Source organism: Aedes albopictus, chromosome 2 (genome assembly GCF_035046485.1).
Source record: "Aedes albopictus strain Foshan chromosome 2, AalbF5, whole genome shotgun sequence".
Lineage (NCBI taxonomy): Eukaryota > Metazoa > Arthropoda > Insecta > Diptera > Culicidae > Aedes > Aedes albopictus.
Window position 1 is genome coordinate 229050413 of NC_085137.1, and position 14996 is coordinate 229065408.

The 14996-nt window shown below is 41.6% G+C and overlaps 1 protein-coding gene and 1 long non-coding RNA gene across 2 annotated transcripts in view; both read right to left on the bottom strand.

The window, feature by feature from the left end:
- LOC134287952 (uncharacterized) overlaps window positions 1-14996 on the bottom strand; it is a 746963-nt gene that overhangs the window by 272825 nt on the left and 459142 nt on the right. The window lies entirely within an intron of this gene.
- The window catches only part of LOC109432868 (uncharacterized), an 82827-nt gene that overhangs the window by 52455 nt on the left and 15376 nt on the right, over window positions 1-14996 (bottom strand). The window contains exon 2 of the mRNA XM_062851267.1: window positions 11470-11624. Within this exon, the coding sequence (XP_062707251.1) occupies window positions 11470-11624 (155 nt within the window). The remainder of the gene's footprint in view (window positions 1-11469; window positions 11625-14996) is intronic.

Sequence of the window (14996 nt, forward strand, 5' to 3'; positions counted from 1 at the left end):
TTTGCTGTATAAGAGTAGAACAAATCACTCATAAGCTAACTTTAGCTCGAGAAGCTGTTATTCAGCTGGTTCTGTTACTTGGGATGGTATCACTGTCGTTCCGTTCTGTTCAAATTCTGTTCCACCCAACATAGTCAACTCGATCGAGGCATGGTACAACATATGTGATTATAACGATCTTCAGGTGTAACTTCCGGTTTATCAAGACCCACCTATTAAAATATGGCGTTCTATGAAATACGTCCCTCATTCCCTCAGTTCACATCAATTCATTGGCTCTATGATTCTGAAAATCTAAACAACGGCAAACATTGAAACAATCGAATGGTCTTTAAGACGCGTCTTTTAATTTCTCAAACATCCTATCTTTCACATATGGTGGCGTTCAAGGCGCCTTTTTTTCTGCAAATTAAACACATTGCCAAAGGCAATGAGGCGCTTGGTGAGATAAGTCCTTAAATAAACTCATATGTTGCCCCATAAATGACTAATTTCCATTTGCAATAGCTTCAAATATCATCATTTTCATTGTCAACGACAACAGACACCAGATTGGCCAGTTAACAATCCAGAAGATTTCCCGTTGAAGGCATAGCTAGAGCCTCTCAGTTTAAGCACGTAAATTCTTTATAAGTACCCTTCGGATCTAAGCGCATCTATCCAGAAAAGGCTCTCTACGGTGCGGAATTCAATATAAAAATGTGCACTTTGCCTATGCTGCACCAAGAGACATTTTGACTGAGTCATCATTTTTTTTTCATTGGGTTCTCATACCTGCCACCAGATGTCGAAGTGATCTTTAGCTATCGGAAAGCACACAACAGTCTACGAGACGCATCACTCTTTTGGTTTTTTTCGACTGCCTTCGAGGCGCGTCTTTCTTTCCAATTTCTCGACGGCCTTCAAGGCGCGTCCGTCTTTTTTCTTTCTTTGACGGCCTTCGAGGCGCGTCTTTCTTTGGAATTCCTTGACGGCCCTCCAGGCGCGTCCCTTTTTTTCTTTTCTCGACGGCCTTCGAGGCGCGTCCCTTTTTTCATTTCTTGACGGCCTTCGAGGCGCGTCTCTTTTTCTTTTCTAGACGGTCTTCGAGGCGCGTCCCTTTTTCTTTTCTAGACGGCCTTCGAGGCGCGTCCCTTTTTCTTTTCTCGACGGCCTTCGAGGCGCGTCCCTTTTTCTTTTCTAGACGGCCTTCGAGGCGCGTCCCTTTTTCTTTTCTCGACGGCCTTCGAGGCGCGTCCCTTTTCTTTTCTAGACGGCCTTCGAGGCGCGTCCCTTTTTCTTTTCTAGACGGCCTTCGAGGCGCGTCCCTTTTTCTTTTCTAGACGGTCTTCGAGGCGCGTCCCTTTTTCTTTTCTCGACGGCCTTCAAGGCGCGTCCGTCTTTTTTCTTTCTTTGACGGCCTTCGAGGCGCGTCTTTCTTTGGAATTCCTTGACGGCCCTCCAGGCGCGTCCCTTTTTTCTTTTCTCGACGGCCTTCGAGGCGCGTCCCTTTTTTCATTTCTTGACGGCCTTCGAGGCGCGTCTCTTTTTCTTTTCTAGACGGTCTTCGAGGCGCGTCTCTCTTTTCCATTTCTAGACGGCCTTCGAGGCACGTCAATTCTCTTTTCACGACGGCCTTCCAGGCGCGTCCCTTTATTAGATTTCTTGACGGCCTTCGAGACGCGTCAATCTTTCACTTTTTCCGACGGCCTTCGAGGCGCGTCTGTCGATTCCGCAAATCGAAAAGAACCAATCCGACGGTCTTCGAGACACGTCTCCTATTTCTACACATAGGAAAAATCAGGGAATTCGGACGGTCCTCCGGACGCGTCTTTTATATTTTGTGATTCAAACATCAATTCGGCCTATGTCACAACACTCTTCTGCACATCGTTAAATGAATCAAAAATAAAAACTCATACCTGCCGCTTCACAATAACACTGCACTTTCCAAGCATTTCACTTTGGTTTCACTTATCTGGCTGAGCGATTCTCAACAATGTTTGATTTTTATTGCAAAAAAAAATCGCAATAAAGCCTGGCAGGATTGCCATTGTGGGAATTTAGCTTATGGTTCTCGATGAGAATCGCCCAGCGCAGCGACCCGATGCACTGCAGCACGTCCGACGTGGGCGAACGCTGACCGAAGAAAGAGGCAGAGCCGTGGCCTGCTATGATCTCATCAGCAGCTGTCAGTCGACAGCGTAACCCCGGGTGGGCAATGTGCGTGCGTTATCAATTGTCCGTTAACATATTGAGGGACAAGACTCTGTTGACACTGAGAGATGATCATTGTCAGACATATACCACACATATACATTATGCCTTTTCAAAATATATACCGATTTCTAGTCATATTTCGTGGTCACCGCTAAAATTTAGCATGCAAATCGAAAATTATGAGATTTTTTAAAAACGTTCCTCACTAACGCTATTCTGGAGTAAAACTGAGCATCCCTAAAAACATGAATTTTGTGTGAAATAAAAGTAGACATGTTGGGTCGAAGATCCCTGAAAGAAAATTGAAAATTGGTTCACAGGCGGCTGAGAACGAGCTGCTCATAGTAAAAGTTCCCACTTTTTTTTTCTGATCACGGTATTTGGAGTGTTAATAGAAATATTTTTTTTTTTGAAGAATGAAAGATCAAGAGATTGAATGATTTTGCAAACCGCCTGGTAAAACCAATGCAGTTATGTACCCAGTTCTAGACAATTGAGAAACGATGAAGTTCTCCAAAATACAAAAAAAACATGAATCATAGATTTTTCTTATGCGATTCGTTATAACATTTTAGGGGACCCCACAAAAAACATTTTTGCTTGCTACATATTAACTTTATTTTTCATTTTGCTCAAGCACTGTTCAAAAACAAAGATAAACTTTTCTGCTTATCGCATTTACCTCCAGGGCTACTTTTGGGCCTGACAGTAATGTACTTTAAAAACACGGAAAAGTTTGGAGAGGGGGGTGGGTGTTGGTAAGACGGACATGTTTAGGGAACACACTATTTTGACAGTATAATAGTAGTTTACGCAACAAGGTGCAGAATGACGATTTTTACAGCATGAGTCGTACATTTATCCAACGAGGCTTGCCGAGTTGGATAATTACGACGAGTGCTGGAAAAATCGAGTTCTGCACCGAGTTGCGTACAACTTTTTTTGCAATTTCATAAATTACCCTTGAGGATAGTTTTTAACAAAACTTTTTCATCAAACTGCACACTGATGGTCATAGCCATGTTTAAGAAAATCTGAACATAACAGATTATACTGTGCAGTTGTCACAATTTTTCAAAACTGCGTCCACAAAGTATCAAGAAGTTGACCAAAACTGAAAACAGTGCTGTAATGGTTCATTACGCAACGCAAATCAGTGCTGTAATGAACCATTACAGCACTGTTAATTTGGTGTGGGAAAGTAGGCCTTTTCCTGTCAGATTTGCGTGAGGTAAAACAGCCTATTACGATGAGAAATTGCAAAAACAACTTTACTTTAAAAAGGGAACTTTACAGTCTGCAAGCTGATTTTGAAATAACATTTGATTTTCCATGACTTTTGAGATAATTGAAAAGTGTTCTCCAAATGTACTGTTTTCAACAGTGTGGGTAAGACGGACCAGTAGGGTGGGTAAGATGGACATGTTTGGAAAATTAGCTAATAAGCCATTAATTGTGTTAAATGATGTTTATGGCCGTTTACATTCGGGTAAATTAATCATAGTAGAATCTAAATTTTGCTTTAAATCTCTTAGTGAATCGTGTTTTTACAAATTAAAATCTATTTTGTAAATTGGAAACCTCCATACACTGATAAACGCCTAACAGTATGCAATGCTCTGGTAATTTTACGAAGTTCAAACTTTTCTAACAACAAAACTTCTAATATAATGATTTTTTATACAAAAAATTTCAATCTGTGAATAATGTATGGGTTTTAATGTGTTTCTCAAGGCACTATCGAAAAAAATCCAACACTGTTTGTCTTACCCACCCTCAAGGCAACGCAAAATATTCATTCCACTGGCGTTCTCCATAATGCATCAATTTTACCTGAACCTCGTTGTGTATAGGACGGAACAGTTTAAAACAACTGGGAAACTCAAAATAAAATGCAATGGCTAAAATATAAACGACTCATAAGAAAGTGATCATTCTTCATAAATAATTGGAAAAGTCCCAGTGAAGAAACAGGGGTGTAAGCAGTAATAAATATCAAAAGTTCCATAAACAAATAAAAAATTGCATAAATAAACCAAAAATTTCCATAAATAACACAGCGTAACAAAAATTAACTTTTTGTCCGTCTCAAGAGCAAACTTATGTGTCTCCGAAGGATTTTGGGCCGCTGAATCCGAATCCGGGCTCAGATTTGCTCTAACACGTCACCATTTTGAGCTATACCTCAATTTATAGGGCGAAATATGCGATTTTGGGCTTTTTTGACTGCAAGCCATTAAGCAAGGAAAATTTTTTTTAAGCAATCAAAAGGTTAATTGGTCAATTAACATCTAAATTTACGACTTATGCAAAATATTTCGTTTTACCTAATCAGATTTGATAGATTTAAGCATTTTATGTTAGTATGAAAACTTGCATGCAACTTTTGGAAGGTGACTTGTATGGGAAATGTCGTACCTTACATAAATTGCTTCAAGCTATCAAATTCGATTTGGTAAAACGAAATATTTTGCTTAAGTCGTAAATTTAGATGTTAATTGACCAATTAACCTTTTGATTGCTTAAAAAAATATTTCCTTGCCTAATGGCTTGCAGTCAAAAAAGCCCAAAATCGCATATTTTGTTCTATAAATTGAGGTCAAAATTCAAAATTGTGACGTGTTGGAGCAAATCTGAGCCCGGATTGCTCTTGAGACAAAAAAATATTGCGCTGTGCAATTGATTTTTGAGCAATTAAAAACGTCAAAAATGCAATGAATGAATCCACTGTTGCAATAAAAAAAGGCATTTTTCCCAACAAATAACTTCGAATTTTCCATAAATAAATCCGATTTTTTTATAATAAATTAGAAAATTCACAATAAAAAAAATATCTAAAAAGCATTATTACTGCTTACACCACTGTTTCTTCACTGGGACTTTTCGAATTATTTATGGGAAATTTTATATTCATTATGGAACGTTTGATTGTCTGCCAAATGCAATTCAATGTTGGAAAAGCTTATTTATTGCCGCCTCAAAATTAGATCCCATCACAAAAGCGTGTAGCCAGATAAATAATTGTTTATTGTTGCACTTATTCTCTCATGGAGTGGTTCAATAATCATCAACTGATAAGAAGATAGAGTTAATCGAGAAAGAAAGCCAAATTTCAGCTATTAAGTGGCAGAACTAGTCACCGGTCCGTCTCACCACATCGCCACCACCGACATAAGTGTGGTTTAAAAATTATCCAAACCCGGTATATAATTAAATTTAATACACACATAAACATACAATTAAATTTAATACACAAACATACAATTAAATTATTGTATTCTTCCAACAGCCTGCTGCCGGAAGACTAAATCATATCGAGGGTTGCATAGCTCACATCACTTACCAATGTGAATCCAGATCTATGTAACTATCTATCCCCTCCCACTAACAAACTTCTTTCCTGTGACAACCGTGGGGATGCGGAGGTACACACGGTCTCTTTTTTTTTCCTTCTAAACCATAGGGGGATAAATCTGCTCATCAGACACCCTAACAGGAAGGTTAGGGTAGTGTGGGGTTAAGGCCGTCTTCTACATGCCGGTAGAAGCCAGGACTACTCTCTCCTCGACCCACTAAAACACATTCCTATGGTCGCCAAACCCTACGTCTCTCCGGAACCACCAAGAAGGTATTGCTTCAGAGAGGGGCTAGTGTATATCGCACCCTCAAGGTTAGCTGCCGTAGCCTAGCAGCAACGAACACCGATGACTCGCTCTGGAGAGTCCATCACGGTAGCGTGCTGGCGCTTAGCCAGTTTCCCGAGTGGTCCTCGCCACTCGCTTTGTCCTCGGAAGGCGGGCAGGGTCAACCCCGCCCGCGCCCTACTGCTGAGCGGACATCAAGAACTGATGCCCACATGCAACCCGATCTGACCTGCCCGCAAAGGAAGGGTATTACTACCCTTCAGGCCCTATCAGATGCATCCGTAGGTTGCAGACAGCAGGGTCTCACCTACCCCGACCCTTGCCGGGGACCCCTTTCCAACCGCGGGCTCAGATCCAACCCAGTAGACTGACGCCACGACAGCACCGCCAACGGGACTTCCTCTCCGCGGCTACTTAATCGCTGTAAGGGTCGATCTCGACCGCAGGGCACCGGTATGACCTACGAAGCCGACTTCGAACCCCTGGACCACCTCTTGTACTGCATCTGGACTAGCCATTCTCCGAGTCCACGCGCCACCTCCTTTGTAGCTCCCAGACGATATGGGTGAAAGCCGTTGAAACGGCATTCCAGCTAATCTCATCCCTATACATTCTCTGGACCAAGTTGTCCGGAGTTGTGTCCTCCCCGCATGTGGCAAGCATGCGGTCACGCATTGTGCGAAAACGCGGGCACACGAACAAAACGTGTTCCGCCGTTTCCTCTAAACCATTGCACACTGGGCATTCGGGAGAATCCGCATGCTCGAAACGGTGTAGATACTGTCGGAAGCAACCATGACCTGTAAGGACCTGTGTCAGGTGGAATGAAACTTCCCCATGGCGCCTATTAATCCAACTATCTACCCTCGGTATCAACCTATGGGTCCACCTTCCTTTGGTGGAACTGTCCCACGCGCGCTGCCATTTGACCATAGAGGCCATCCTGACAGTCTTGCGTATGCCTCTTGTGCCGCGCATTTCGAAGCACTCCATGTCCTCACTGATAAGAATGCTGATAGGCACCATACCAGTAATGACGCAGAGAGCGTCGTGTGACACGGTACGGTACGCGCTCGCAACCCGCAGGCACATAAGCCTGTAAGTACTTTCCAGCTTCCGTCGGTAGCATTCAGTACTTAGCGCGGTACCCCACGCCGGGCCGCCATACCTAAGTATGGACGTAGCAACACTAGCCAGAAGCTTGCGCTTACTGGCGTACACCGCTGAGCTATTGAACATCATCCGGGACAATGCCGCAATAGCTGTGGAGGCTCTTTTACAGGCATAATCGACGTGGCTACCGAAGGTAAGCTTATCGTCGATCATCGCGCCCAAGTGTTTGACGGAGCGCTTTGACAGGATAGTACACTCTCCTACACTGATCTCCGTCTACTGCTCCGACTTCAGGTTGTTAACAACCGTCACCTCTGTCTTGTGGTGAGCCAGCTCCAGTTTCCTGGACCGCATCCATGCCTCCACAACCTTGATCGAGTGGTTGGTAGTCAACTTTACCTCCTCGATCGTTTCACCGTAGACTTCGAGCGTAATGTCGTCGGCAAATCCGACAATCACCACTCCCACTGAATACTCTAACCTCAACACCTCGTCGTACATGACATTCCTTAACACCGGACCCAGGATGGAACCTTGCGGGACTCCTGAGGTTATGTGAAAGCACTTCCGATCCACCTCCGTGTCGTAGACTAGTACACGATTCTGAAAGTAACTTCCGAGAATCTTGTACAGGTACTCCGGTATCCCCAGACGCAAGAGCGCATCGGCAATAGCAGACCAGCTGGCGCTATTAAACGCATTCCTTACATCCAGAGTCACTACCGCGCAAAAGCGAATTCCCCTCCTCTTAGGCTCGAGTGCTTTCTCGGCGGTTTTTGTAACCGACAAGATAGCGTCTACGGTGGACCTCCCTTTCCGGAAGCCGTACTGGTTACTCGAAAGACCATTTTCGCCCTCGGTGAACCGCAACATTCTATTGAGGATGATCTTTTCGAGCACCTTCCCCGCCGTGTCAATCAAGCATATTGGTTTATATGCCGACGGGTCTCCGGGTGGTTTCCCCGCCTTTGGCAATAGTACCAGGCTCTGCCTCTTCCAAGCTTCTGGGAAAACTCCCTCGTCCAGGCATTTCTGCATAGCAGACCTGAACATCTCGGGAGCCTCTGCAATGGCTACTTTTAAGGCCAGGTTCGGAACTCCGTCCGGACCTGGGGCCTTACCTACGCTAAGGGACTTAGCTATCCCCACAAGTCCCACATCGGTGACCCTCTCCTCATCGCCAGCCCCAGTCCCCGGCTGTCCTACGAAAGGAGGCCAAGGATTAGGATCATGACGCGGAAAAAGTCCTCCAATGATCCCCTCCAACATCTTTGGAGATTGCTCTGTAGGAGCCATCACCCCTCTCGTCTTGGCCATAACGATCCTGTAGGCGTCACCCCACGGGTTCGTATTGGCACTCTGACAGAGACCCTCAAAGCAGGCCTTTTTGCTTGCTCTTATCTCGGTCTTAAGCGCGGCTTTTGCAGCGGCGAACACCACCCGCCGTTCGTTTCGCTCTTCCTCTGATCGTGCTCGCTGCATCCGCCGCCTAAAAATCGGCCCTTATAAATAATCATATATGTTGTGGTAACATATATTCCTGTCATTTTTTTTATAGGTATTCATAGCTAATATTCTGTTAGGAGTATATTTTTTTACGTAGGCAATAAAAATCGATTCTACATTTCTATGATCGGTAGTGTAGCATGTTCCTGTTGAAAAAAAAAATGATTGAGGTTTATGTTACACATGTTTTCTATCATACGGCAGAAAACCAAAATTCGACTTATTATAAACATACGAAACATGCTATGTTTTGTCTAAACATGCTTGGAAACAAGTCTTAAACAAGAAACTGCAAATGTTACTCTAATATGACATATAGAACATACTGGTCATGTATGGTAACAAACAAAGTGTACTTAAATAGAACATACACAACATAATCGAAAACAACATGCAATGTTTGTTTGAGAAAACAAAATATATTCTTTAATAAGACTTCTAAATAGAAGATCACTGTGTATAAGTTTTTGGTATCATGAAAACGACTTATCCATGACATAATATGTTTAGAGAAACTTCATAACAACTGCTGTAGAACAAAGTAAATATTTTGCTATTTCGGATTATGTTTTCGGTGTTACTTGGGTTGGTGGGTCGCAAAATTCAAAAATAACTGAAAATGGGTCGCAAGCCGAAAAAGTTTGAGAACCCCTGATCTATAGTTTTTCTTCCTGGTCTTGGACCAATTTTTTACCTATTTTACCTATTATTTATATTTTTATCAGTAACGTCAAAACATTCTTTACATGTCTATAACTAAGCATTGTTTTCATTTAGTTTATGAAAAGTGATTTTTACTGAATATCATATCATACAACTTTCTTGTAAGCTTTTTAGCCGGCGCTTATGTCATACAGCGTCCTTCTAAGCATTGTTTTCATTTGGTTTTTGAAATGTGATTTTTACTGAATATCATATCATACAACTTTCTTGTAAGCTTTTTAGCCGGCGCTTATGTCATACAGCCTCCTTCCCCCCAAAATTGATAACAACGCATAGCTCGCATTCGCTTGGCGTAGGTTATTTTCCAGCTACACTGTTCGGCCTGCCTTACATTGTCTCAGATTCATCTACACTACGGCATACTCCGACTGTGTGGTATGATCTAATCTCGAAAGCATTGCATTTTTAGCACAAACCCTTTCATATGCATCCACAACATCAACAACCACCCGGCGGTAGCGGCGACGACGTATTAGTTCCATCACCCAGATGTCAGTGTCACTTGTTTCGAGCTTGTTCTTTGACTACTGGCTCCATTACCCACTGCACTGTATTGTCGTCGCGGTTGAAATCCGAAGTTTCCCCACGCCCGACAATCCATTTTTCTCAAAATCCATACGTGAAACCTAACGTCGGACGTAGTGCGCTGGACAGCGGATCTGGCCCTCTATCCAGCGCACTGTGCCCGACGCACGTCCGACACACGATTTAGGAGAAACATCGATTTTCGCGTGTCTAAAATTCCGATTTTCAACTGCACGAACAATACTGAGGCTGCTGAGGAACGACCACAGACGGTGTTATCAGTAGCACCCACGGTGTGACGATGATTAGGTACACGAATAGAGTTAATAAACTATAGAGGACGAATGTCGCTGCTGTTCCCTTTGTTCTCGTTCGCAAACATCCCGGGTATCTATCTGTCAAACTGCATACTTTTTCGCTTTGACACTTACATCCCTCCCTATCTTCCCCAGCAAGAGATGTTGCGGCGGTGACGCCAGCGACATTCTCCCTCTATAGTTTATTACCTCTATTGGTACACGTCTTCCATACTCACTCCGCGCATTCGAGTGCCACCACTAATCGACGGGTTAGAGGACCCTACGAATTATGTGCTCAAAGGAAAGGCAAGTTGTTTTGATGTGGGTGATGTGATTTGAACCAATTATGGGTTGTCTTGTGTGGTTTCCCCGTGAATCGGAATTTGACGCTGTTTGTTGGATAGAGGCTTATTTTTCAAGTGCGTTGACTTAATACTTGTGTTTCAAGTTATTCTGTACACTTGTTCTTTTGTGGTTTTGTATTACTCAAGGACAGAAAGGTTTTAAATTCTAGGAATTTAAATTTTCTAACCATCCTTATTTGAGTGTCCGATATTTTCCTTGTTTTATAAATATGTCGCGCTCAGTATTATACAGGCGTGTCTTTAAAGATGCTAGTGTTCAGTATGATCCATTGTCCTTTTATACACATTATTTTTCTTTTTTAATTGGAAACATCCCGTGTTGTCCTGATAGCAAATAAAATTAAAAAAAAAAAAAACATTGACAGTGTGACCATCAACCAACTGGATTTACAAATCAATCAATGCACTTAACCTCATTTCATTGCGTGTTGTGTTGTAACAACTTTCATTGCACGGCCGGTGTCAATATCAATTTCACTACAAAATGATTTATACTGCTTGTCCGATTAGCACATAGAGTCGATGAGCGGATCATTGCCGCTACCGACTGACAACCCGTACTTGTAATTAACTGGAGGATGGATTTGTTATTTTTGTCATCATCGCCTCTGCGACAAATTATCGACAGACAAGTGGTCGATTTTAGGGTGGCTCAGAACATTATGTGTTCAAAACTTATTCTTCAACATTTTATATGGATATAGGGAATCGCGCCACTTGGGCGGTGGCTTCTATATTCGTCTGTTTTCCACTATAACTCAGAAAAATTTGAACCAATTGACACAACTTTTAGAATGTGGTGAGATAGGTATAGTATCTATCCGTGTACAACATTTCAAGTCAATTGGTCCAAAATTGACTGAGTTATAGTGGAAAACAGACGAATATAGAAGCCACCGCCCAAGTGGCGCGATACCCTAGATCCTTTCAAAGTTGATTATTCATTGTAGTAATAATCTATACCACTAAAAGTTGACAACTACCTTCAAAAATAAAAGAAAACACCACCCTACTATTTGTACATCTAGCCGCACGCGAGACGAATGTACGGCTTCGCCCCGGACAAGAGTCAATTTCCTGCAAATATTTACGTACCTCGATACGAAACCGCGTCGGAAAACTGAACACGGACTCCTTGTGATCGGTGAGGATGACGAACGGCGGGGCGAGCAGATTGCGGACCGACTTCATCAGCACCAGCGGGACGAAACAAATGGCGGACACTCCAAGGGCCGGCCACAAGTTGTAGTCTGGAAAAAGAAGGAAGGAAATAAAACGACAAAGTTGACATCCTGCCAGTATGTAAGATAAACTATTTTCGATCGCAAGCCATACTGCTGCTACCTAGCTACCTACAGATCTGTACCGTATCTGTAACATAAATAATGTCATAGAAATTGAATAGTGGGTACTTCTAGAAATCTGGCTTTCAGTTTTGGGGCATCCATAAAGTACGTCACACTTAGAGGGGGGAGAGGGGTTCTGAAAAGTGTGACAATCAATGTAATCAATATAGGAAAAACCTGTGCGAAGGGAGGAGGGGGGTTGAATATTCCCATTTTTTGCGTGTCGTACTAAATGGATGCCCTTTTAAATTATTTTCAAAAATATTTTGCAACTTCAGGTGAATCTGAATAAATAAAAAAATGTAGAAAATAATGTCAGCTTAACCATCTATGACAGCCGGGGCCCGTGGGGCAAGTGGTCAAACGTTTGCTTCATGAGCAGATAGTCATGGGTTCGATCCCAGATCCGGCACTTTCGTCAGTTGCTCTTTCCCCCTGAGAACAGCTGGCACTGACCCTCTTTTGAGCCCATGGCTCAAATGGAACCGGATACTTGGACATCGGCGAACGGCAACTCATAATGGACCCCCAATCGGACTGGAAAAGGAACAAGAGGCACACATCAACATCCTCGAGCTCATCATTCTACCATGGGACAGGGTAGAAAAGTGACAGCAGCGAAAAGGCACCCAGTTCGATATATGTAGTAGAATTTGAATTGAATACATTTAAGCGCTGTACAAAAGTGGAAGTTCAGCTGCCAATAGAATGGTTGCTGTTTACATTTTTATTGATTGCTCTCAGTTGGCGCCAGCAGTGAAAATTGCGTACAAGAGCCTTTATAGCATCTAGTTTCCAGCGCTGACAGCCCGGTGGCGACACCATCACTTGTATCCAATGCTTCGTCTGTGCTACTCTTGGTTGTCAGCTTTCTTAAATTCTCACCTCGAGGTCACGGAAGCATGGTAGTCAAGATTCTGTCAAATCGTATAAAAAAAACCACTTAACATTAATTGTTAGAAAACGGGATAGTTTTGTGAAAAGTTAGTGATTAGAAATCAACAATGGTTTAAAAAGGCATGTTCATGTTCCGAAAAAACTTCTTCACCGAGAAAATTTGATTTTACTAGGGTAGGTAATCAAAATTTGAACCAAATTGCGGCTTTCCGAAGTAGCGCAAATTTTGAGTGATTTTTTCTCCCATATGGAAATAATTTACTACGGCAAAATCGAATGTACATGAAAGCCACGGGTATAAGCTTTCTGTTAAGTGATAAAAAGTTTGTATTTGCACCGAATTTCATTGAAAAATTCGATTATTCGTCAACAATGATTTTAATCTTAATTTGAACCATCGTTATCATAATTTGAACCAATTTTAATCTTAATTTGAACTACTGGCGGCAGCAGCTCGAGCATCTCCCATAACAGTCAATTTCGTGCTGAACAATAGAAAAACACATGGATCTGCTAATTCCCATAACTATTTTTTAGTAGGCAGTGGAATTTCAACTAAGAATGTTCTTAACTCTTCAGGAACTTGGAAACTAAATTTGGAATTTTTCATCCCCCAAGAGTAAACAAAACAACCACTAGCGCAGTCTGCAGGCCAACACTGGAAGCTCGCCCGCGTTTACTAGTTCAAATTTAGATTACAAATGGTTCAACTTAAGATAACATTCTCCAAGTAAAAATCACTTAAATTTGATAATTTTATGACAAATAATACGGAATATTATTCGGTTGGTCGATTCTACGATAAATAAGCTTTCGTTTGACGTGTTCACATATTGCGTGTGATACAATGCATGAGCTGTACGAGTGCACCGAAAATGTGCTTTCTCTGGGGGGAAATGGGTGAAATCACAGTGATTTTTCAATTGCCTGTTTTCCATGACAAAAACGCCTTTTTCAATGCTTTTAAAGTCCGTGTTATCAGGTTATATTACGGAAAGCTGTTTAATATCTTTTTCCGGACAATATTTGCCTAAAAAGTACTTTGTTTTAATGAATTTCGAAATGGTTCAAATTAAGATTACAATTTGACTAGTTCAAAGTTTGATTTCTTACCCTACCACAGAAAAAAGAGCCATCTGTTATATTTTTAGTTTGGAATGTCGATGTATTGGAATCGTTCACGTACTGCCCTAGTGGACAAAAGAGCTGTAAATTAGGTTAAGTTGAAGAATAAAAAAACTTCCATGAGACCGTTCATAAATGAGGGGGAGGTCCCTGAAATAGCTACGCGCCTTGTATTAGATATGGGAAAATTGGCTACGAGCCAATCCCCCGAAAAACGCTTTCCTGAACGAACCAAAAATACAACATGGAACCCTACACATGCAAGGACCCTACGTTGTGAGCCATGTTACAAAAATATAAAAAAAAAAATATTTCAAAGTAACATATCACGACACATAGAACCTTAAAAATGCACAAACAAGAGACATTGATTAACACAGTCAACACAAAACATAAATGTGTCCTGTTATTCAGTTTGATAACAACTTCAGACCACAGGATGATGAGGTTTCATATTTGTTATAGGTCCATCAGTCATCCTGGAGTTTGTGTTTTGTATGACAGTTCGCCTTTTAGTTCGCAGCACCTGTTGCTGCTTTCATAGCTTAATTTTGTCTAGGAAAACTAATCCTAATGGGACATCCTGATTCGAGTTTCAATACAGGACGTTTGTGTTTTGATACCCTTATCTGATAGTTGATTTTTTCTCGAAATGACCTAAATGTATGCCATCAACATGAGACTGTCATGCATGTTCTATTACGACAGAGCACTATAAATGTGAATTTAATTTGGGACAATATGTACATGTTAATATGGGACATGTGAAACACACATAAAAATTGTAACGCCGTCTCCCCGAATGAACCGTTTCCCCGAAATATTTTTGATACTATTACTATTTTTTTTCATTAATTCCACTCTTCAGCTTCGTCATTGGAACGAAATGATGGAAACTGAGTACAAAGAATACCGATGTGCAGGCTTTGGATAGATTGTTAAATATTTTTTATCTCCTTATAGTTTCTATGATTCGACAATATTTACAAATGGATGATTGATATCTTCATGACAACTTTTCCATCTCATTGATATTGTGCATTCCCTCTTATGATTTTTTCGAGATAAAATGTTATTCATGATGCTTAAATGATGTTTGCTCTTTTTTAAATATGGGTCGTTCTTTTCTGTTGTAGTGATTGAAAATGATATGACACTCAACGAAGAAGACTCTCGTCATAATTTTCCCTTCTTCCTGAGCAAAGGAAAAACACTCAATAATAGCATATTTTGATATGGAGATCAAATAGTGAT